General features: G+C 39.4%; 3 protein-coding genes across 3 annotated transcripts; 1 reads left to right on the top strand and 2 right to left on the bottom strand.

Moving 5' to 3' along the window:
- On the top strand, nt 1-5,652 carry LOC116200240. The gene is made up of 12 exons (XM_031531050.1): nt 1-1,372; nt 1,821-2,023; nt 2,161-2,358; nt 2,462-2,533; nt 2,703-2,798; nt 3,182-3,261; nt 3,388-3,463; nt 3,578-3,788; nt 3,878-4,074; nt 4,208-4,313; nt 4,418-4,507; nt 4,598-5,652. Exons 1-12 carry the CDS (start codon nt 862-864, stop codon nt 5,344-5,346), a joined length of 2,589 nt encoding a protein of 862 aa, XP_031386910.1. The 5' UTR covers nt 1-861; the 3' UTR covers nt 5,347-5,652.
- Nucleotides 5,653-6,887: 1,235 nt separating this feature from the next.
- On the bottom strand, nt 6,888-8,623 carry LOC116199393 (DNA damage-repair/toleration protein DRT100). Its single transcript, XM_031529729.1, has one exon. It carries the CDS (start codon nt 8,335-8,337, stop codon nt 7,240-7,242), a length of 1,098 nt encoding a protein of 365 aa, XP_031385589.1. The 5' UTR covers nt 8,338-8,623; the 3' UTR covers nt 6,888-7,239.
- A 2,632-nt stretch (nt 8,624-11,255) lies between these two features.
- On the bottom strand, nt 11,256-15,489 carry LOC116199392 (protein FAR1-RELATED SEQUENCE 4). Its single transcript, XM_031529728.1, has 4 exons — nt 15,341-15,489; nt 12,282-14,504; nt 12,106-12,159; nt 11,256-11,633 (listed from the first exon to the last, which is right to left on the bottom strand). The coding sequence occupies exons 2-4, from the start codon at nt 14,337-14,339 to the stop codon at nt 11,508-11,510; spliced, it is 2,238 nt and encodes a 745-aa protein (XP_031385588.1). The 5' UTR covers nt 14,340-14,504; nt 15,341-15,489; the 3' UTR covers nt 11,256-11,507.
- Between the last annotated feature and the right edge of the window lie 10,175 nt (nt 15,490-25,664).

Here is a 25,664-nt window from a genome sequence, read left to right on the forward strand (position 1 = left end):
TCCATCACCGCCCGTTCAGTTTTCTCTCTCCGACAAATCCTCTCATTGCAAAGCAGAGAGAGAGAGAGAGAGAGAGAGAGAGAGAGATCAGAGCCTCGGCTTATCCCCAGAAATTCGATCACTGAGCTCATTGGGGTCAGGTCAGGTCAATGTGGCGCCCCCCCTAGTCCCCGAGAAAACGACATCGCCCCCGTGATTGTCCTGTGTCTCCATCTGTCCCTCACAATCTCTGCTATGTGCACCTACATTTCTGTAAAAACGATAATAACCTCGCAGACCCTTCTCTGTTTTGTCTACGGGGAATGATTGGTCGAATGAGTTGTCACCAACTCCTGGTTTCCCCTTTCATGTTTTACCAAATCCATCACGGGATGATATGAATGATTCTTACTTCTGTCTTCCCCTTGTCTCGAATTCTTCTGGGATCAATCAGTCTTGTTTGTTCACTCGACAAAAGACAGTGAATTTCTTCTCCTTTTTTTCTCTTGGTTTTCTTTGACTGAAGACAGTGTCTGTTCTCTCTGTATCTTCACAGATTCCCACAGTACCAAGTTGATCCTGTGAACACTACTTTTGTCCTGTTCTGCCAGCTAATCCCAGTGTCATTCCCCAATTTCTCCCCCGGCTAAATTTACAGGACAGGGCAATCCTTGTTCTCTCCCCTCATCAAGTTCAGATTTTTTTTGGGGGGAGAATTTCACATAAAAATCCCCCTTTTGTTGCTCAATTCAGCTCCTGGCAGTTGTTTCTGTTGTGGGTGTCGGCTGAAATTCGTGTTGAGATTTGATTTGACATCCAGTCTTGGGTGTTTGATCAGTTCACCCCGGTGCGTGCGTCCTCTCCTGGGTTTCTCCTAAAAAAATGGAGGCTGTCGTCTGGCTGCTCGAGTTGTTGACTGTCCTCCTGCTATGCGCCAATGCCCTGTCCAAGGAGTGCACCAATATCCCCACGCAGCTCTCCTCCCACACTCTCCGGTTCGAGCTCCTGTCCTCGCGGAACGAGTCGTGGAGGAAGGAGATGTTCTCACTCTACCATTTGATACCCACGGATGAAGAAGCCTGGCTCAACTTGCTCCCCAGGAAGATTCTTACGGAGCAGGACGAGCTCGAGTGGACGATCATGTACCGGAAGATGAAGAACTCGGGCGGAGATAAGGACGGGAACTTCCTCAAGGAAGTCTCGTTGCACGATGTAAGGTTGGACCCGAGCTCGGTCCACTGGAGGGCACAGCAGACCAATTTGGAGTATCTGTTGCTCTTGGACGTGGACAGGCTAGTCTGGAGCTTCAGGAAGACGGCCGGTTTGGCCACTCCGGGAAAGCCTTATGGAGGTTGGGAGGAACAGACTGTCGAGCTTCGGGGGCATTTTGTCGGTCAGTCTCTCTCTCAGTTGCTTCTTATTCTACTGTTGGTAATGCTGATATATTGATGATCCCTGCAAAGCGGTTCATTCATTATGCTATTTTTGTGATTTGATAATCATATGGCACAGGAACTCCTCCTCCTTTTTTGTAGTTACTTTTACTGTTTTAGTCGACAAGTCGATTTCTCATTGTCTTTTATACTTCTGCCATGCCTGCAGGTATAAGAAGATTTCATATTCCCCAGATTTTAACATGTTTTTGTGAGGCATGATTAGCATTTTTTTTAAGCATATTCACAGAGAAATCTTTATGAGATACCCAGATCTTTGGACCAGTATGGCAATATCTCGGATGCTGTTTGAATATTCCAAAATGAAGCAGTTTACAGATAGATATAAACTTGGATAGTTACCGGTTATGGACCCTAATATTCTTACCTAGTTTTGGTATATTGAAGGGCATTATCTGAGTGCAACTGCGCACATGTGGGCGAGCACTCACAATAACACCCTTAAGGAGAAAATGAACGCCGTGTTGAGAGCTTTATCCGCCTGTCAGGAGAAACTCGGTTCAGGCTATCTCTCTGCTTTCCCGTCTGAGCAGTTCGACCGCTTTGAAGCTGTTAAACCTGTCTGGGCTCCGTATTACACTATTCACAAGGTAGAATCAAATAGTGTCCTGCCCAAATTCTATTCTGATCTACTAAATATTAATCCTTCACAATCCCAAAAAGGCATCTTCTTTTTTCTTTTACTTTTTTTTGGTCCCCTCTCTTTAAGTTTATCTTTTCATGGCAGATCCTGGCAGGCCTGTTGGATCAGTACTTATTAGCAGGTAACGACCAAGCTCTTAAGATGACGACGTGGATGGTCGACTATTTCTATAAACGCGTGCAGAACGTAATATCGAAATATAGTATAGAAAGGCACTGGCTGTCCCTCAACGAGGAAACAGGCGGGATGAACGATATTCTATACAAATTGTACGTCGTAACGGTATGTAAGGTTTATCCTCTCAATTGATAAAACAGGTAAATTCACTTTTACCAATTAATTAAGCCATAACTGTTGCATCTTAATTGTCTTTACCACCCTTCAGAATGATCCCAAGCATCTGCTGTTGGCTCATCTTTTTGACAAGCCGTGCTTTCTGGGATTGCTTGCTGTTCAGGTAATCATCTCTACGCTTGGTTTTCAGTCTTACGAGTGCTCTTCTCCTCATCACATCCTTTCACTTGTTTGCTGCAGATCATAGAGTTTCTATCAAGTCTTAAACTGACATTAACAGCATGTATCTTCTCCAAAAGTATAGTGTGATTAAGGATGCTCTTTAATTGCAGGCAGATGACATATCAGGTTATCATGCTAACACACATATTCCAATCGTCATTGGAGCTCAGATGCGGTATGAAGTCACTGGTGACCCAATTTATAAGGTGATTATTTTTTGTTTTTTTTTTTTTTTTTTTTGCTAACCCGGGGTGTCCGGGCTTCGCCCGACTAATCCCCGGGGCTCCGTGAACCCCCGGCGACGCACGGAGCGGGTAATCACGCCAAAGACGCTCCGGTGGCCCCAAGGGGATTCGAACCCGGGTCTCGGAGCAAACTTGGGTGCTCATTAACCACTAGGCCAAATCCCTTGGGTTGATTATTTTGTTAATATGCCAAACATAGAATATTCCTGCACAATGTTTGGTAATATCTTAAATACTCTCATTTTAGAGGGAACCAGACAGCACACATTAACTAAACTCTCCATCAAGATTCCTCCAACTTATGAATTTCAATGATTTTTATTTTCTTTTGCCCTCTAAACCAGACCATAGGAACATTCTTTATGGACATCGTCAATTCCTCCCACAGCTATGCAACAGGGGGCACTTCCGTGGGCGAGTTCTGGTATCAATCGCAAGCTTTCTGAGAATCAGTTCCCTGTGAAAACAAATTGGTCAATATTAGGTATTGAATTTTTATGCTCATTTCCTCCTTGCATTCTTGTCCCCTGCCTTCTATCTCGCAAAATAGGTCCGAACCAAAGCGCTTGGCAACAACCCTGCAGACAGAGAATGAAGAATCTTGCACGACGTACAACATGTTAAAGGCATAAATCCACAACATCCACTTTTCCAGAATACATGTGATCCTTCAGTGTCTGTTATTGTTGAGTACTTCTCTTTGTAGGGGTTAATATCTTTAGAGCTTTGTCTATTTGTAGGTTTCACGCCACCTGTTCAGATGGACAAAAGAAGTTGCATATGCAGATTATTACGAGCGTGCCCTAACAAATGGCGTCCTCAGTATACAAAGAGGAACAGAACCTGGTGTAATGATCTATATGCTTCCATTGGGCCGGGGAGTTTCGAAGGCCGTAAGCTACCATGGGTGGGGGAGTAAATTTGATTCCTTCTGGTGCTGTTATGGAACAGGTCCAGGAAATTCTCTTTACTGTCTCAGTTTCCTCCTGCTTCAGTGCCTCCTATTCCCGATATCGACTTAATGTTTGCTTACATCATAGGGATTGAATCATTCTCGAAGTTGGGAGATTCCATCTACTTTGAAGAGCAAGGGCAAGCTCCAGGTCTTTACATCATACAGTATGTATCAAGCTCATTGGATTGGAAGTCAGGGCAGGTTGTAGTTAGCCAGAATGTGGATCCTGTTGCATCTTGGATTCCTTATCTCCGAGTGAAGTTCACATTCTCACCGAAGCAGGTGAAGTGCAAAGAACTTGGTTTTTCCTCTTCAATTTGTTTCCTCTTGCATTGCTCAAGTCTCCTCTCCTCCTGCAGTATTTGGTTAGCTTTTGTTTCTTTAAATACTATAATGAGATATTTTAACAATTCAGGGAGAAGGGCGGTCACCGACTCTGAATTTCCGAGTTCCCTCATGGTCTAATCCCGGTGATGCCAAGGCAGAACTCAATGGCCAAAGTTTGACTCTACCAGCTCCTGGTTGGATCTCCTTACGTGTTTCCTCTTCCTCATCAACCTTTTTCTGAGTTATAACCAATTGAGAATTGATCCCCGATGGTCATTTAATATTACTTGTGGTGCAGGAAGTTTCTTGTCTGTTAATAGGGAATGGAGCTCGGACGACAAACTTACCCTTCAGCTACCCATTTCTCTTAGGACAGAGGTCATTCAAGGTAAACTCGCAGCTTGCTAAATAATTTCCAGAGAGTACATTCTCATAGTTGTGTAGGTGGTCATCCTTTTCCCCCTGGAGAATCTTGCAGATGATCGATCCGAATATGATTCCCTTCATGCAATACTCTACGGACCTCATCTTCTTGCCGGCTTAACTGATGGAGATTGGGACGTAAAGTCCGACTCAACTGCCTCCCTCTCCGACTGGATCTCTGTAGTCCCTGAGGCCTATAACTCGCAGTTACTGTCTCTTTCACAAGATATAGGAGATTCAACTTTCGTGTTATCCAACTCTAACCAGTCGATCACAATGGTGAAACTTCCCGAGCCGGGGACAAATCTGTCTGTGCACTCTACCTTCAGGCTCATACTGAAGGACCAGACTCAGACTCCCTTCAAATTTTCATCACCAAAAGATGCTATTGGCAAGCCCATCGCATTAGAACCATTCGCTCTGCCGGGATCATTTATTGTGCAGAAGGGGGAAAACAAAAACATTGCTGTCGAACGGTCTAAGAGCGAGGACTCAATCTTCCGGTTGGTATCAGGCCTGGATGGGAACTCTGCTACAGTATCGCTGGAGTCGGTAAACCAAAAGGGCTGCTACATTTATACTGGTGCAAAGTATAGTCCTGGTGATAAGCTGAAGCTCAGTTGCATTTCTGGTTCCTCGGGCTCGGAATTCAATCGTGGTGCCAGCTTTGTGCTGAGGGATGGGATCGCCAGGTATCATCCCATAAGCTTTGTGGCGAAGGGGTTGTATCGGGACTTTCTCTTGGCACCATTGAATAGCTTGAGAGATGAGTCCTACACAGTTTACTTCAACTTTCGAGCTTGAGAGCACAAATCACACAGAAATAAGTACATGAATTGCAAACAACTTTCTCATTTAGGTTTCTTCATTTTTCAAATTTGATTGTACGAGTTGCCTATGTCGTGTTCATCAGATCGCGGATTTTACGAGATGAACATCTCGAGTCTATTCCTGTTGCAGTTTCATTGTAATCTTCAGTTCAGACTTATCAGAGCCAGAGCCATATATATGTTGAGGAGAATGTAACTGCAAGAACGCTGTTCGTTCGATGCAGTTCTGCACAGTTAATGGTCAGATTATAAATTGTTATTCGAGGATAAGTGTTATTGACAACACTTTAGCAACAATAATCAGCTGTTTGGCAACAAAAGCTGAGGATCTCGATCCAACATGGAAGATGTTAACTTTATAAATGAACCGATGGGGTCGATACTTACTTCTGGGCCAACCCCGATGGATTAGCACAATAATATTGCACAACATGACCGATTAATATGGTTACCTTATCGGAAAACAAGGTCCTGGATACTTGTGGGGCAACCCGATGGATTAGCACGATATCATTGCACAATGTGACCGATTAATATTGGATACCGTATCGGAAAACAGGGTCCTGTCTAAATCCTTCACGGTCATTGGCTCCGCTCGTCGTCGTGGAAGAGTGGGCTTTAAAAACTGCAATCTTGACCATTTGTGGCCCATTGCAAGCTTACTGGCCCAAGTAGGCCCATTACGACTGGGCTGAGATTGGGCCGGGAGGCATTATTGGGCTCATTGTTGCCGACTTCTAAAATATAAAAATTCTAATATCTAATAATCGAGCACATGTAGTCCCACAGTAATAATTAAAATAAAATATTCTATTGATTTTTAGGTAAAAGTGTGCGTCATTACACTATATTTTTTTTCTTACATCCTCTTGCATCTTTATCGTTACCAAAAGTCGTCTTGATACCTCAAATTTCAGAATCGCAAATCAGCCCCTCAAATTTCTATTGCCTACTTGGACTACCTGGTACGTAAAACATGTACAGCCTACACGAGCCATTATCATAACACTTATTGTTGAAAATGCTCTTTACACGATGTACGCGTCCAGAACAGAAGCCCGATGAGCACCAGAAATTAATCCACGAGGGGGGGCCTTCATCATAATAATTAATTGAATCACGTGTGCTGTCACCGCTAAAATGAAAAAAAAAAAACCAATTTTGGTTGGGCCCCCCCCCCCCCCCCCGGAAAATTTTTTCACCTCTCATCTTGTCGGGCTGCAAATTATTGCATGTGCGTCTTTGTAAGGAAATAATTATTGGTCGAAATCATCCGATATTCGAGTTCTTATCGTCCGGCATACGAGGGACGTAGTATCTTATACGAACTCATCTGATTAATTCATTACTACTGGTGCACCCAAACGGCGAATTAAATTTACGTGCTTAGGCATCGTCCAGTAGGCCAGGGACGTACATTATTTTATCGTACAACCGGAAAGGGAAATCGATTTTATTCTTTAGAGCTGAGCAAACTAATTTTTCTTGGTCACATCACAAATCCATGGAAGAGGGTTTCTCGATGTCAAAAGTGACAAAATCATGAGTTGTCACTTCCCACTTATTGTATATATGTCGCTATTGTTCTATCTCTATGCCAATAATAATGATGATAATAGCAATATTTTTCATGCAAAATCCCATTACGTAGTGCATGAAAAATCTTCTCAAGCCTAATAACAACATTAATCCCTTATATCAACACAAACATAATTAATAATCACCTCTAATTGAACAGATATGTAACAGGTTTTGATCTTACAAATTACAGAGAGACATATATATATGTTCCCGATATTCCGGCCATCGTTCGTGATGCGATGACTGAAAATTCTGCTCGGCGGTTTCCCGGCTAGAAATCCGATCTCTAACAAGCTTTCAGCGGCTTCCCGCAGAGGCAGTCGTTGTACATGAATGAGGAGGCTTCGAGGTGGTCGAAGGGCGACCCGAGAGGGATCCGACCGCAGAGGTGGTTGTGGCTCAAATCCAAGTGCCCGATGAAGGAAGCTGATGCTATGGTCTTTGGGATTGGGCCCCTCAGATTGTTGTGCGATAAGTCGAGAACGGTGAAGTAGGATCGGGGTCCAAACGCGTCCGGTATGTATCCCTGGATAAAGTTGCGGCTCAGGTTAAGATTAGCCACCGCGGAGTTCATCAGGGTCACCGGGATCCAGCCGGAGATTCGGTTACAGTCGAGATTCAACGTCGAGAGGACCGCCATCTTCCCGAGCGAAGCGGGGATGGGACCCGAAAGTTGGTTCAATGAGAGGTCCAGATCCGCTAGGCGGTAGATATCTGCTACTGAGCTGGGGATCAAACCAGTGAGCCGGTTTCCGCTGAGAAGGGCCCGGCTCAGCATCCGCAGCTTGCCGAAGTCCCGGGGGAGTGGCCCAGAGATCCGGTTGTTCCTCAAGTCGAGGTGCATGAGGCTCGAGAGGTTCGTGAGGGACCGAGGGAGCTCACCGGTTATCAGATTGTCAGCAATATTGAGGACGGTGAGGCGGTGGAGCTTCCCTATTTCTGCAGGGATCTCACCGGATAGGCGGTTCCCAATGAGGTCGATGATCCGAAGGAAGGGAAGGTGGACGATGCAGCTCGGTATCTCTCCGGTTATCCCCTTCCAGTCAGCAATAGTAAGGCTGGAGAGGCGGCCAAGGCGGCAAATGGCGGAGGAAATGGTCCCTGTCATGTAACCAGTCCGCTTGGCACGCTGGAAGATCGGGTCCTCGGACTCGCCCCGGAGGTTGATGTCGGCTACCCGGCGGCTCTCCTGGTCGCAGCTGACACCGTACCAGTTATGGCAGCAGTCAGTGCCCCTCCAGGTATTGAAGATGCCCAGGTAAGGGTCGTGGAGGGCGGACTTGAAGGCAAGAAGCGCCGCCCGGTCCGACGGCGGGCAGCCATTCACAGCCAAGGCAGCGGCAAGGAGCAGCGCCGTGACGGAAAGAAGCCAACGGCATCCCATTGTCAATATCTCTTTCTCAAAACTTTGTCACTGTACAATATATATATATATATATATATCAATGGAGGCACTGTGGATTTCAGTGAGATTTTTCGGGTTTCTGCAGGAGCAGCTAGCAGTGAGCTTGAGAGGAATGGAGAATTGCTGACGATGAGCTTCTTTATAATGGAAAAGAAGCTTTGGTAAGAGCCCTTTTGCGGCGACTCTACACCTGACTCGACACCATATATATATATATATATATACACAACATTATCGGCATACCGCAAATTCGATTGTAATGTTACGTTATTTCTCTTTTACCCGGGATCAGTTACCGGCTTCATCAGTCGTCACTGGTGTCTTACAGTTCGGCTCGCTTAGTATTATATTACGCTGTAAGATCTCTCGGATTTTAAATGAGGTATGATCCGGCTTACCGAGGCTGCAAGCCGAACGGATTCAGGGTCAAGATCTATGAGTTTATGCTGATACTTTCTTAGTTATAACCGGATAGTTACCAAGCCAAAAGATCAATGGATCAATCTTTACAAGTCCGGGAAATCGATCGAGTTCTCAGAGAAGTTCGATGTTGAGGTTTTTGTCGGGAAGTTACACATCTACCTAGAAGATTTCACGTTTGGGGTACCAGGAGTCTCAATCAAACCAGATTTATAGTAGAACTGCCCCATGGCCTAGGTCTGAAATCTTGCTAAATATGAGAGGTGAAGATAAAGCAGAGGACCGTGAGGATGCTCCCACGGAGGAAAATGGGGGCTTAATAATTGAGAAGACATATACATGCATGCACCTATACATGCACACATGTATAGGACAGCTCATGAGCAGAAAGGAAGGGATAAGCATAAGCCCTAGACATTATTGTAGCCCCCTCAGGCAGTAATTGCACCTTCCTCCTCCCGTTCTATCGCGTCAGGTTCTAATGAAGAAACGGTCGAACATAATGTCAGGTCACGGCGGGTGAGGTTACGGTGTCCGAGCAAATTTAGAACTCGATAAAGGTCCGAGCCTATTGACACCTTCAACCTAAAACCATAGTCTAATCAAAGAGATGAAATATTGGAGATGGCCATACTGGCTTTAGCTGTAATGACCAATGGTACGTTTATGGAGCAATGGGTCCCATCAAATTTCATCCGCATCGGGTGGCTGGCCCCACCTGGGTACTTGACAGCGACTGGTTCTTTAGAAATCAGGTCCTTGGTAGTTAACTGAACAGGAACGAAAATTCATCATTTTGAATTGCAAAGAGTCGGAAGGATAGATTGATATGTCTGTAGGCCATGGATTCTATGGCTGCTCTTGAAGAAACGACGACCCTTTCACCGATGCGTGCTGTGAGGATATGGAACATGTTCGGATAGGAACAATCGATCTCGCCGTAATCGCTCTATCCTAGCGATGGTAACCACCCATCTATTCAAACTACTGTATCCGTCCTGATTGATACTGAGTTAAGAGAGTTAAGACTTTCAAAACAAGAGAAATAACCCATCGTGTGTGACGACACGAGGGCATTAAATGGATACCAGGACCCATGTATCATGTGGCCAAGTTTGGTCCAGAGAAATGATGCAACACCGGGTCGAAGTTTACCCGCCGTATAATCACCTCAAACGAAGCGACCGCGAGGGCCGAACCAATTAGGATCAGGAAGCATCCTGCAAGGTTCTTATTTTTATAAAGTTTAGGGGCAGAGGAAGATGATTAAAGAGTAGCTGAACAGGAAGTGATTTGAAAATTTCAAAGGTCTGCTTCCCAATACCTGAGATTCTGCATTGTATATAGAGGAGGACATGAACACCAAGCCATAAAATAATGGCTGTCTGAGTCTGACGTCTCACTGATGGAGCTGTTGAGAAATCAGATAATGGACCGCTGAAATGGCAAAAATTTCAGGAACATTGCCATTGGGAACACCAAATCATAATACAGTAAACTAAGCTAAAATGTCAATTTTAAATATATGCTTTGCCTAACATCTGACAGCTAGCTGGCATACAAATGTGCGGCAACAGCTGATTATTTTAAGGTTATAATTGGACAGGAAAGATTTTGCATAATTTGTGATTGATATGGGGCATGTGAGACATGTTCCAAGACCAGTCCGCCCCCGCCTATGGTCTTAGGTTACTGCCAAACAAGATGATGGACATGCGAAGGTCAATGCAATCTTGCAGGCACCAGTTTGGTATGAAGGAATGAGTACCGAAGGTGGTCGCTGTGAAGGAACGGTATGGAGGCGATGACCCCGAAGGTTAATCCTGCATGGATAGCGAACGGTACTTTCTTTTTCTCCTTTATTTTCAGAATCAGGACAGTTGTGTGCAATGAATTTAAAAAGCCTAACATGCAATGTCTCCTCAATTTAGGAATCAGCATAGTCAAAATCCAAGCCTTGATTAGATTTGGTTCTGCCCAATACTGAAAAACAAATCAATGTATTGTCTAGGAAGGTTAAACCTGAAGCCATAATCATATCATATCCTCATCCCAACAGGTAAGCAGATGAATATATTATTTGATTAATTTATGGATTTACATTAATTAAATATATAACTATGGTTCATCCAAATCCTTAGAGGTGATATCTGGTGGGGACAGTATATGACATAAATCCTAGTGGCAGTCCTGGAAATACAATATAAACGATCACAGTTTAAGCAAAGGTACCTGAGAAAGCAATCCATGTGCTGGTAATGTGCACGAAACATGGCAGTAAACGGAGACTCTACAGGCCCACCCCGCATGTTTCTGCCTCGAAGCTTATCCTGGGCGGGCTAAGGTGAGGTTTGGTTGGACGAATGAAATGAGAAAGTTCCCGTCCTCCGGGTGACACCTGCCAGAGATCTACACGACGCAGGATCGCTGAAGTCCCAAGAAAATAAAACCCCCACCACATCTTTGAGGAAATCATAGACAGTTAATCACGTTCCAATTACTAAAAGCGAGCTTTTGTAAACTCGTATTATTACAAGATTCGAGATCAACAGAGAATTCGAAATGGATTCAGGAATGCATAACTTTCATTCTGAAGGTATACACGTTCCACTCTGATTCTGGATCGGATTCAAGCAAATAAATACAACTCGTACCTTTCTCCTGATGTACCTCAGTAAGAGGGCAATCTTAGCGCAAATGTTAATTTACAGAAAGTATCGATGTCAAAGCTACTGGGGCAATTGGTTCTCGTGCAGATGCATCGAAGCTACACCATGAAACTGTGCTGGTGCTAAATTGTGGAATATAGTCGGAACCATGTTATGCGTGTTCTCTGATCTCCCCTCAGATAGTCCCTGCATCATAGAGAACACAGAACATAAAAGTTACAACTAAGCCTCTGCAAATTGCATAAAATGCTGTCTTTATAATCTAACTTAACTTGTCAGTTCGAACCAAGCTTTTCTTCTGTTTGATATGTTATCACTGAGTATGTACAGGGACCGCAAGCCAGAAATAAGCATAAGGATTAAAAGTATCTTTCAGAGGCTTCTACCTCCGCTCAACAGTCTTTCTATGTTCTTTTTGTGGAATTAATATGTTCCTTAAAATGGTAACCGGTTAAGACTTTTATTCAGATTTTCTTGTATAGCCTGTGTGAACTTCCTGCACAATCGGATGTTGTGCACGCCCAATGGCTTGAATAACGCAGTCGTAATTTGCTAATACAGACATTAAGTAGTGCCTGTCGCTTTAGTTGCTGTCCGAGAATATTCAAAACTAGGCTAAATGAACCAGTATTGAGACTAGAGCCAGAGTGAATCATACCGTTGAATGAAGGCCGTCTAGCATTGCAGCTATCCGAGGATCTTGCTGAGGCACCTATATCATGCCAAATTTTTGTTCTTTTAGTACTTTCCCGATTCATTTATTCACAATAAACAAATAGAACAGGGAATAAATTAGCACAAAATCCAGACATAAACAAAGGCAAGTTCACTGACCTTTCCATTTTTCCCGCTATGATTTTCACTGGCAGCTTTCTCCTTTCCAAGATCGGACTTCCTGGGAGCCTTACTTCTAGTGCTGGCTCTAGAATCAGCGGCCTGATTTTTGGATTGCTCTTGAGATTGGTTCACTTCATCAGGTTCAGAAACTGTGACAACAGATAAGCCGATGGGCTGTGTTTCGCTCTCCACCAAGTTATTCACATTTGCACACTGCTTCATGGCTTCTTTTATTGCATGCAAAGCAATATTATAACTCTCTTGAGATATGGATCCTTCTTGCCCCAAAATTATAGCCCTTCGACATAAATCATTATAACGACGAACTTTAGATGGAACCTCCTCCAATTTTTCACCAATTGCATGCCTGCTCAGGGCAGCATTAGTCCATCGCTGCAATATATATCTCGATGGGATGCTGAAACATCCTGACATTTGAAGAACAACAATAGCGTGCCTGCAAAGGTAACCTTTGTATTCAAATGAGCGGCACGAGCAATATATACTCGATTTTGATTCGCTCCACTCGACCAGATAATTTTGATTTTCCTCAAAATCTTTAACCACATATGTTGCAGCTCTCTCATCTTCATTTTCTTTCTTGAGATGACATGCTGCTGCTCCTAACACCTCAACCTGAAACTTCTTGAAAATTTCATGTGTGTAGACTAAGGACATCTGCTTCTCAAACGGAGACGGAGATTTCAACTCGGGTGTTTCATGCCATGCGTCAAAATCTGCTTTAGCTTCTTCTTCATACCTGTCCTCAAGAATCACTTTATACTTCTCTATGAATTCCCGAAGTGAAGTCTCCTCATGAACATACTTGTCGAACCACGAGTTGACACTTTCAGCACGTGATGTGGTAGACAAACCAACAAAAGATATATCTCTTATGAACGTAGGAACCCAATGCATGCGATTGTGGTATAAAAGTTGGACCCACTCAACCTCTCGAAGGTTAAATCTGTCAAGAAGCTTCCGCCATCTCTTCTCAAATTCAGCCTCTGTCCATGACCTAAAAATACACTTGTTGAATTTCACCATAAAAGCATCATGCCAAAGACTCAGATACTCAAGCTGTCGTGGGATCTTATCCAATATATGCCACAAACAGAAACAGTGTCTTGTTCCCGGAGAGATTTCTGCAACAGCTGCTTTCAAGGCATTGTTTTGGTCACTGAGAATCACTTGAGGAGCTCGTTCTCCCATTGCTACAAACCATGTCTGGATCAACCAAACAAAAGTAAATACCGTATCATCTGCAATTAAGGCACAACCAAACAACGTTGGCTGAACATGGCGGTTTACTCCGACAAAAAGAACCAATGGTATCTTATACTTATTTGCATAACAAGTAGTATCAATGCAAACAACATCCCCAAACTTGGCGTAATCCTCCATTCCTTTCGCATCAACCCAGAACACATTTCTCAACCTATGCTCCTCATTCAAATCGACCGCATAAAAGAACTGTGGATTCTCTTCTTGCATCTGCATAAGATGCTCAAGCAACATTTGAGCATCACCCGTTTCTAGAACCAATCTCCGTCCCTTATCATGTGGGTTTCTCATATAGTTCTCCAAGGAATCAAAACTCTGGTACGCATTACATAACTTGGAAACTAAAGCTAAGTTCTTCCTCTTCCTCAACCGATCACTTTTGACTGGATCAGCGTCCCTGTGACTCCGAAAAAAATGGACTTGCGCGGGCAAAAGCTCATGATTATGCTCCTTCACAAAGCTATAAACAAACCATTTCCCATTCTTCCCTCTCTTCACATGCATGCTTGCTTTACAACCTATCTTCGGAGAAGGTCTCGGGTTAATGGCATCATCAGACTGCTGCTTATTTCCATATCTTATGCAAGAAAATTTAGCATCGATGAATTCTTTGGATGCCCTAGACCTACGGCTGCTCAATTTGGCAGTGCCGAATCCCATACACCTAGCATATTCTTTGTAAAAAGAGTATGCAGCTTCATGCGATTCAAATTCCATGTCATCACGAGGTTCCATGATTGAGTGGGCCATGGCATCTCCAGAATCAGTCATCTTGATTCGAATATTTTAGATCCAGTGCACAAATACAAGTCCATACTGGTGTCTCAATGCTTAAAACTCGGTTCCAAATTTCTCATGTGATTTCCCAACACGGCCTCCTGTAAGTTTGTCCCATGTAAGCCTCTGAATACCTCAATGACTTGGCCGGTATGGTGCCTACAATAACAGAATGAAACAGTCATTCAATGAAAATTCCAGTAAACAAGAACTAAAATTTAGTAATCAAACAGATGTCATATTCACCGTGTGGCTTTAAGCTTAGTTAGTCCTCACCAGTATCTAGCAGGCAAAAGAAAATTCAGACTGCAGAGACACACATATCACACTCATTTTTACACCATTAACAACTCACATGGACTAACAATACATTCGAGTTCCTAACCAACTTTAACCAAAACTAAATCAAGCAAATACATTTCACTAAAAACAAAGAGCAAACTTAGACTTTCCCATTTGCTTAAGGGCCGCATAGAAGTAGATATATTCTGCTTCATGTCCCGCTACGCACAAAAGAATTAAATACACAAAACCTATACAAGAAAATTGATAAATCCAGAACAGGTGACGAAGAGCTTGACATTTAAATCTTCACCTGAATAACAGAACGCATAGGAGAAGGTCGAACTCGAGCTAATCAAAACTGAAACTAAGAGGGCCCAATTGAGGACCCCAACACCAACAAATGCCAAACAAAAGATGAACTTGAGAAGAAATGGCTCATCTCTGCCAGCTGGTTCAGCTATTAACCAGCCAAGATCACTCCTATAAGCTCAAAAGTCACTAAAAATCACCGGTAACCTGTCGGCTATACCACATCTAAAGCTTCAATCATCACAAAGACTCTGAATTTCCCATCATGACTAAGGTGCTGCAGTCTAACTGCAAACACTACACCCATCAGACAGAAAACAGAAAAGGGGAAATCTTTATCTGAAAAAGACAGGGCGGAACAAAGCAAAAGAAGCGAGCTTTTAGAGGAAACCGCAACTCACCAGCTAATGCTGCAACTCCAGAATCGACCAATCTTCAGGTACGCCCAGTTAGAGAGAGAGAGCAGAGAGAGAGAGAGAGAGAGAGAGAGAGAGAGCGGTCGGGGAAGACAGTTTCTGGTTTTTCTTGCGTTGCGGGGAGAAGCGTGCATCGCTCGCCGGTCACGGTCGCTGACCGGAAACTGTGGGTTGACCCGACCCGGAAGGATCACCAACTCGACCACGACCACCCGAATCCGATGGGCCGGAATGGGAGTAATCCTAGCCATTGGGCCACAACCAGGCCAACAATATTTGGGCTGCTTTTGTTTGAAATTAGGCCCATTGGGCCTCAACCCAAATTCCCTTTTTCTTCGTCCTTTTGTCTGGTGACTTTATCTATTGTCAGGGAGTTCTGCTCTCCAAGAACAGGATCTTGGGAAATTCTAAAGGAAAATTCTACTTACTGTCCATGTAATTTATCACTCGATGCCCGTCGGACACCGCCGGTGATCATTGGGTTAACATGGAACCCGCTTTTGTAAGCATAGGAAAGTTCGAAAGGCCGCTCCAAGAAGACAGTTTTTCTTCTATCTTTATTGAATGACAATACTTTTTGGAGGGATAAGAAATCTATAATCTGGGGTTAGGTCAAATCTAACCTAAGATTTCACGAGGACTTTTAGTCCTATTCATAAAGGAGCATGACCTGTATCTTATATCTACGATAATATATGGGTATACACGATACTCATAATATCAGCCACTGAGAATACATAACGATTTCAAATCAGTCTTCTCAATATGTAATAATCAAGTCATTTCCACCGCTTTCATTTAATCTAACATCCTACCGGATGCATAAATTTAAGTTAGATTCTTTTTTAACATCTTGACATATTATAATATATAAAATAGAAAAATTTCAATTGTTTTGGAAAAACATCACTTATGCACAATGATAATATAAAAATTGGGACAAACATATATTCGATATGTAAATCCATATTTCATATATTATTTTTTCTAACTTATTACCAATTTAATAAATTTTAGTCACATCTAAACGGACCTTTCATCTTGTTTTATGTAAGAAGGAAGTTAGTTTGTCTAATTTTTCAATATTATCTTTACTGCACATAGTTAGATTTATGACAACCATCAGATCAAGAAAACAATAGTTTTTTTTTTAAAAAAAAAAAGGAAACCTATTGACATCCCATTTTCGGCATCTCATAATTCCTTTTTTTTTTTCCCTCTCCTCTTTCACATCTCATCTCTCTATCTTTTCTTCAACGTCCCTTTCGCTCCCAAAAAAAAGAGCTTGCATTGTTTTTAAACCTTTTCTATCCAACTAGTTATATTAATTTTTTTTATCATTCCTTTATTCTGATTATTTTCTGATATAAGATTCACTTATTAGATGTATTATACATATTTATTTTTTTATATTGATGGCAGTTTAATTGGGGAATAAAATAGATCAGATACGACTAAATTTTATAGGATTTGTAAAATGAATCAATGAATATTCAATGTATTAATAGTATTTTATTTATTAAATAATTTTGCACGTAGTGCATGTATACATCTCGTGTTGGTGTCTATACATATGAAAGCAAGAACACAGTTGGCCTGACTAGATGATCTCAGAATGCTCGATTGTTGAATGGAATTTTTTCAGTTTTTTAAGATTTTCTTTTGAAAAATAATTTTTAAATTTTTTATACAATAAAATTAGCAGAAAAAATTACATCATTTTCTGTGTAACGCACGGACTCTACGATTAGTATATGATAAAGCAGAGTTATGGTGGACTAGTTCAAGGGGCCTCAAAATACCTGGATGACTAAATGGAATTTTCTCAAATTTTTTAACTTTTTTTGAACAAGCAACTTTTTAATTTTTTTTAAAAATATAAATAGATATATAAATTTATGAGACTCGTCACTATTTTCTCATGATATGTTGATGCATGTTGTACATCAAGTTGTGAGGATGGGGAGTAGAATACTACTACAAAGACTTCGATCCATACTATATAGGGGCGAGAGAGAGGGAAATTTTTCAGTCAAACCACTAGAGCTCCAGTACTTCTTTTTTTTTCCTAAACATATCGTACTTTGTGTCATATTTCAGTTCATTTATGTCGCATTCTGATTTATAAACTCTTCAGATAGTCGAATGGATATCCGTACTGTTGGTTCCAAAAAATGGCATATGATGCAACCGACAGTACGTAGATGCAATCGACTGTTTGAAGAGTTTATTTTTCAGAATACGACACAAATGAACTGAAACACGACACGAGTACCACATGTTCAGAACTGGAGGTTTATGCTGCGTTTAGTTTCATAGTATGATTTTAAAATCAGATTTTGATTTTGAAAAATAGTGGTATAAATGGGGCCCACCCTTTGACTTTGTATGAATTATTTTGTTTTGTTGTGGAAAAAAGTGATATAAATGGGACCCACTTTTAAATTTTGTATGAGATATTTTATTTTATAGTGAATAGAGTTAAGTTAGAATTGTGATTCTAAAATAATATTAGGAAACCAAACGGAGCCTCAGCGACTTTGACCGAAAAATCTCAAAACGTTAGAAAGGCAAAAAGAAGTCCAATGAAATGGCCAAAAAGCCACCTTTTGTCTGTGAAAAATTGAAGGCAATGAGATGATGAGAGCACAGCCTCAAAATCCATACCAAAACCAGAAGTTATTCTTGAGATTGTTGGTTTGCCCATTTTTGGGCATGAGAATCTTGCACTCAATTGTATATGTCTTACCTCTCTCCATCAAATATATATTCAAGTGGACCAATTATTACAAAAATGAAAATTATTATGCGACTTTATTCAGCGATCCACATCATTTCTAATTATGCCCGGAATCCTAGGTCTTTCAGTACTAATTGCTGTAGGACTCACTGATATATATTGATCGATGGGACGATCATTTACTCCTGATTGCCACCAACAAAAATAATTGCCCGATCGCCCGTTGAGTGGTCAAGATATATGTGATTACCATTCTCCCGTGGTTCCCATTTTTCTCATCAAGAGAAAGAATGCATTTTGACTATGTCTTAATATGGCATCACACATATGGTTATCTTAATCGCGGTAAATTTAATATTAATCACACGAGGTATGAATGTTTTCGAATATACTGAAGATTTATTACTCCATAAAAATAAATAAATAAAATAACGAAAGCAAGCCAAGCCGAGACCCGTGCAACGCACACGGATATGGGAAACGCAAAAACTGGAAAAATCGGAACGAGGCACGGGACGGTAGTAGGTGGCCTAATTAAGCAAGTGTAGCCTCCTCCAAGGAAAATCCCAGAAAAGGTTGACATGGTTGTCAATTTTTTGCATTAAATGTTACGTAGAAGGCTGGATTTCAATTATATAAAGTCGAATTAAAGGCCTCAACTCTTCCACCTGGATGGGAAGTCCAACCGTATTTGAATTGTTCAGGTTATCTCCAGTCCGTGATTTCAATATACAAATTATTTTTCAAAGTTGATAGATATTATTTAATAAATCTTTTTTTGCCAAAAAATTAGACTCCCCCAACAACAACTAAAAAAGAAAACGTACAAATATCACCATGTAGCATATGGTTTGGGTAACATGTTAAATTTGGCCCTTACTTTTAAAAATGTCTAAAAGGTGCCTACCATTTCCATTTTATCTCAAATCTGGGACGCTATGAAAATTTCGTGCAAATTTGACGGAATTAACTCGTCATGTATATCATCTTTTAAACATTAAAAATCTAGCCCTAGCTTTTGTTCTTTCACAAATTTGCCCCACTCCCTCCCTTTCCTCTCCGCAGTTCCTGGACAAATCACTGCCAACTTCCATAAAAGATTTCAGGGCCAATTTTTAATTTTTCAAAAGATGAATATATATGCCGCATCAACATTTCGTCAAATCTGTATGAAATTTTGACGCAAAGCTAGATTGACACAAAATTGATATGATAGATTCATTCATGCAATTTTTAAAGCATGTGCCAAGTTTGACATATTGCTCAAATAATGTGCTATATGGTGTTATTTACCCAAAAAATAATAAATTCAATCCAGCTTAGGCTATCACGGTACCGGTAGGAAAAGCAATATACAGTGGATTTGACGAGAAAAACTCTTAAATAATTACGCACATATTGGAAAGAATTAATAAGGATTTTCCTTAAATTAGTATGATCTATTTCGACACGTTACTCATGCAATTAAATCACATAACTAGAAAAAAAAAAGGATCAATAAGATTAAATAACATAACCAAAAAAAAGTAAGGATGGATAAGAAGTCTCGGTTCAATATTCACTAGTTGGCATCTCATTCTCCCTACCCCTCTATTCCCTATTCCATTATGGGAAATCAGGGACAAAGCCAGGATTTTATTTTTCAGCAGGAGCAAAAATAACGACTTAGTTATATATAATTCATAAGTATTTCTTTAAGGAGTGGCAAAATAATATTAGATGAGGGCAAAATCTTAAAAGTCATATCTTTTGGACCAAATTTTCAAAGAAGCCTAAATTAAATTCAGGGGGGCCAAGTGCCCCTCCGGAGATGAACGTGGCTCCGTCCCTGTGGGAAATAAACACAAACCTTAATTTCAAACAAGGGAGACTTTCTTTCTCAAGAAGAGTAATTTTGAAAAAATTCATATTTTACATTATGATAAATATTTTGATTGGCAATTTCATCAATTAAACTGTGGAGCAATGCAAATGTGACAATTAATTCGGTACCACAAATATATATTTTTCTTACGTAACAATTTTAAAGTTTTTTATTTTAAATTTCAATAAATTAGATCTGAAACAAATAGTAAAAATAGCCAAAAGTACCAAGAGAGGAAATGGTTCATGGGCGTGGTGGTTAGAGGCCCCAAAAGCCCCCACAATGTTGAATGGGATGGGGATGGCTCGCTGCCGAGCCACCAACACCCAGTTATCATCCTTCTCTCTCTTTGGAGAAAGAGAGATTAAGAGGCCAGGGGAGGCAGTGGTGGCTCGCCCTAGGCCACTGCCGGCTAATTCGAGGTTGTTAGCAACCTCTGAGGCCTTTGCGACCTTGTCAGGACTGGCGCTGGCTTGGAGGTGATCCCCCACCGCCAAATCTATTGTTCCCCTTTTAATTGTATATATAGGAAAGAGTTGGTGGTGGCTCGCCCTTGGGCCACCACAATTGCTAGTGAGATCGTCGGAGGCTACCAACAATCTCGCACTAGCGTGGACCCACTTCCGTGCTTTATGGTTTTGGCTTTTATTTTTTTAGGAATTTTAGAATGTTTATTTATTAGAAAAAAAAGAAGCAAATTTAGAATTGTCACGAAGCAAAAATATTTGTGAGACACCATAGTAGCTGCCAGAAGGGCGTCATCTAATAGTTTAATTAATGAAATGACCAAATAACATACTTATTCTAACGAAAAGAATGAAATTGAATAAAAAAAATAAAAATTACAAAAAAAGAAGAAGATAAAATTAAACATTCTACCAAACGTGAAGACCAAAGGTATCTCGTTTTGTAATTAGAATCACCCTTGGCATGCGAAGACTCTGCAGTCGGAAAATTTTATGGTAGGAACTGGGAAGTCAGCTTGATTAAATCTAATTTAACTTGCAATTAATGAAGTAGGTGTAGAGATTAGTGCACATAGTATAAATGAATTCTCCAATAATTATTACCCAAATACATGGGATATGTGTCTACACGCACTACCCAAAAAAAAAAAAAAAAGATCTACATGCATCTGTTTTATTTTTAAAAATTGTGGGAAACATGCTCATGTTTAGGTAGTAGACGAGATATATACGGTTTTGGTAGGTAAGATCATCGAACCTTTCTACTTTTATCCGAGATTTCAAATCGATTCCCATACTTTTTGCAACCCTGTATTATGATGGTTGGTATATATTCCTTTGGAATTCACCAAAAAGGGAGTGTTCCCGCCGATCTAACGGTGCTCGGGGAGGACGGCGTGTGCGCCCCTTCCGATGCGATATAGAATCTCACATGTCTATTGTCGTTCGGTGTTAGTTTAAAAGCATAATATATGAGCATATCGAACAGGATCTGGAGTGGTTGCAGAGGGCGAGTGTCTCATTTTGGATTTATCATCACCACATATCAAAGAGAGAACAAATAATTTAGTATCGATTTGATTAAGGTAATTGAAAACCTCCACAACCACAACATCAAATTGTTAACTTATAATCCCTTTTAAAGAAACAAACTAAGGTCGTCGAGGACAAGAATGGGCGAACACAAGTGCTTATCACCACTAATTAACGCCACTTGTCTATTCCGGATTCGGTATTATCTCAGATCAAGGTCTGAGCTAATCAGATTGATTAAGATGACAATAATTGATCACAAGCTGAACTTTAAACTTCAGGCAATGGGCTGTCATTATCTTTCTCGTGCTTCGACGAGGTGTTAAATTTGAGGAGGATGCACGTGCCCAACAACCTTAAAGCACGGATTAGTATACGGAGTTGATTAATTAATTGAACAGATTGACATATTAGCGCATTATTAGGACAAGTGCCCGAGTTAACTTCACTGAAACTCGAAGATGAAATGTGTTTACATCTGTTCAGTCTAGAATTGTTTTTACATCGGATTCAGGATATGAAGATCGTCCGATATAAATGTAGTAGGCACGGGATAGATTATTAGCTCGGGTCCATCCTGGAATTTCGAGCTGCGCGATAGGTCTCGTCATCATTGGAAAATCGGAGGGGCCGAGGAGAGCGAAAAATCGTAGTATCCCCAGAGCACATAGGCCCAGAGATCTATTCAACGTGACCCCACAATTGATGACGATGAGATTGTGATCCTTTTATTTGCGTCCTAGGCTAACGATATATCTCCCAGCCAAAAAAAGTGGGGAAAAAAAACGTACGCGGTAAGTCACGATTGTGAACTAGGCAACTGTCAATTTAAAAAAAGGGCACGTTGCGACGACTAAAAAAAAATCACGATTTATGACTCTACATTAGAATTGAATGATGGGTTATTTGTATTTACCGGGTGAGTTAGGCCGTCGAACAATAGCGACATTGCTTGTTTATCGAACAAAGCCCCATACTTAAATCCGATCCAGCTAATAATAGTTTTTTTTATTATAAAAACTTGTACTTGCAATCAATCTATTTAATTATAATTTAGTATTTGCTAATTTTTTTATGATTATAAGAGATCCACCAATATAGTATAATAAAATTAAAATCTTAATAATTACTAAAAAACAGTGAGACATGGATAATTTCATAATGAAAATTAACCTATAACATTTTCGTTATCGATCGAGAATGTGCATTATTATGTTACGTCCCTTTCTGATTTATTTATTTATTTATTTATTTATTTATTATACTAAAGAAATGAACGAACCGAATGAAAAGTTTATATAGCAAGACAAAAGCTAGAGCCCTAAAGATCTTTTCTAGGATACGCGCAAACATACGTACGTGTGTGTGTATATATATATATATATATTGTATGGTATACTAATGTTATATTATTTGCAATTATTTACAAAAAATGAACAATCATTGTCATTGGCCTACTAAATTGACAAAACTACCCGTCTCGTGACCCCATTCATAAGGTACTGAGCACAGGATCCAAATTAAGGGAGGGCGAAGGTCTTAAAGGGATAAATAAGAAGATATTTTTCTCAAATTAGAGGATAAATATAAAAAATCTCATCAAATTTTGAGGTGTAATATGTATAATTATTAAGATATTATAATCATGTGGAGGACGACTCCACCATCAGTTTCCGATCCATCCCTGTTACTAACAGGGGCAGAATAGTCCTTACAGCCGAAAAGGACACGAAAGCTAAAAGTAAAAAATTAGCTGATTTTAAATATCCGATTATGCGAAGATGGTGGCTCCTCGTGCAGATAATGGTACCAAACTCCAAAGCGATTAATTAAATGCCTTAATATTAATTAACTATGGTTAATTACCAACTCCTAGCATGAGAAACACTTAATAATTATTATTACTTGCGATAAATTAGTGAGTGGTCCACGTAGTCATTTAATAATTATAATAATAAAACTATTTTGTCATCGTCTCTCCAAAATTGGTGGAGAGATCATTAAATTGACTTATTATATGTAGATGTGGGGGGCGCTTTTAGAGGGTTGAGCTGATGACGGAAAATTCCAATTTTGCCCCCACTCCTAGTGGGTGCTCGTTGCACCTTTTTAGGTGAAGTTGACTTGGGAACAAATAATTTCTTTCTTCATATATGGCCTCACTAAGAAATACATGTGTAAAGAGGGATTTGAACCTGTCAAGATAGATAATAGCACAGTGATATACCTCTCGTTTAATTATCAAAAGGTCTCAGATTTGATATCCAATGAAACTATCTGTATATTTTTATTAGATATTTAATATTTCTATTTTAATGTACTAGACCCATGAACATACTTTGTAATCGAAAAAAAAGGGAGAGGGATTTGAACCTATAACAATGAAGCTCATGCAACATCTTAATGAGAATCTATTGAAATTTTTTATATAAGGCGATGGACATCGGAAAAGAAAGACGTTAATTAGTTTGATATAGATAAGCATCATGGTACTTTTATTTACCCGGAAATGAAAATGCTAAGAATAGAAAGAAAGTAAAAGTAAAAAAATAAAGAGAGAGAGAGAGAAAAGAACACTAATATATGTTTATCTTGCTGCAGTTTTAAGAACATCTCTGGAAGATATGAATGAAAAGGAATGTTTAAAGCAGGAAAAAAAAAGGAGGAATGTGTGAAAACAATTGTACAAAATTGATTGGGGGAACTTTTCACTTTATTGTATGACAAAGAACATTTTATATATGATCCAAGCAATAAAGGGAACATCAACTTTTCCCTATTTAAAAGACCTAAAATGCCCTTTTTCAAACCTTATCATAAAAGTGACAAAGAACATGTCAAATAAATTGGATAAGATATATGAGAAAATCTTAAATGATAATTTTTTATAATAATATGATGAGAAAGAATTGATTAGATTACTCAATTTATGGCATATTATCCATGTGTTAATGAGTTCATTCCTTCGTTTGCTGCAATTCTATCGATATTTTATGACTAAGTAATAAGATAGGGTTATAAAAATTTATTCACGATGCACTTATCATTCTCTCTTCACAATTTTACTTTTTTACTAACTAGGTGCATTCTCTCAAGTTAATTGCGCCAATTTGATGATTTATTTAATTTATATAATTTTTAATTATTTTTATAGAATTTTAATACATTTGTGAATTGAGAATAACTTTCAATTTGAAATTTTTAATGTTTATTTGTAATTTTTAATATAATATTAAATGTTATAACTTTTAAGAATGAATAAAAAATTAACAAAACTTCAATTGAGAATTATCTTAAGGTATCGCATATGTAGGGGATGATCGCATTTCTTCTTATACCTTATTGTATTTCGTTTTTGCATTAATTTTTAATTAATTTTATTTTTAATTTTATAATATTTATTTTTGTTTTTTATTTATCTAAAATCATAGTAAATATTTATCTTTTTTAAATGTTTCTAATTTTGAATTCATGGAGTTTCTATGCATTGCACGGGGTATTTTTTAATAATTTCCAATGTGTTGAAAATAGATAATCAATGTAAGTAATATAGGAATGAAGATTTATTTGTAACAATTGAATTACACAAAATATGGTATTCTAAAATATATATAATATTGTTTTGTTATGAAAAAAAAAGTTATTTGCCAAAAAAGATAAACTAACTAGATTTGGATGAGATTATTATTATCAATAACACATTACATGAAACTTATATTATAGAAAAACATATAATGTACACACGATGTGAATAAAAAAGAAGTGTAATAGAAATAGTTATCTATAAAAATTATATATAAAATATGTAGGAGAATACCGATCGTGAGAGAAACTGGTCGAGATAAAGTGTAGATAGAAATAAGAGTAAAAATAAAATAGCTTAGAAAATAAATTTTCTACTTATAAGACATGAAATACATTGAATTTCAAAAAATATTTCATATTTTGAGAAAAACTTTTAAATTATTGAGAGAATTTTAATTTTTTGAAAATAATTTCTTGATTATATCCCTAAATACAAATAATGTAGACGATCGTGAGAGAAATAGATCGAGATAAGTTTAGATGGAAATAAGAGTAAAAAGAAAATAGTTTAGAAAATAAATTTTCTACTTGCAGGACATGTAATACATTGAATTTCAAAAAATATTTCATGTTTTGAGAATAAATGATTGTGAGAATTTTTAATTTTCGAAAATAATTTCT

Source organism: Punica granatum, chromosome 3 (assembly GCF_007655135.1).
Source record: "Punica granatum isolate Tunisia-2019 chromosome 3, ASM765513v2, whole genome shotgun sequence".
NCBI lineage: Eukaryota > Viridiplantae > Streptophyta > Magnoliopsida > Myrtales > Lythraceae > Punica > Punica granatum.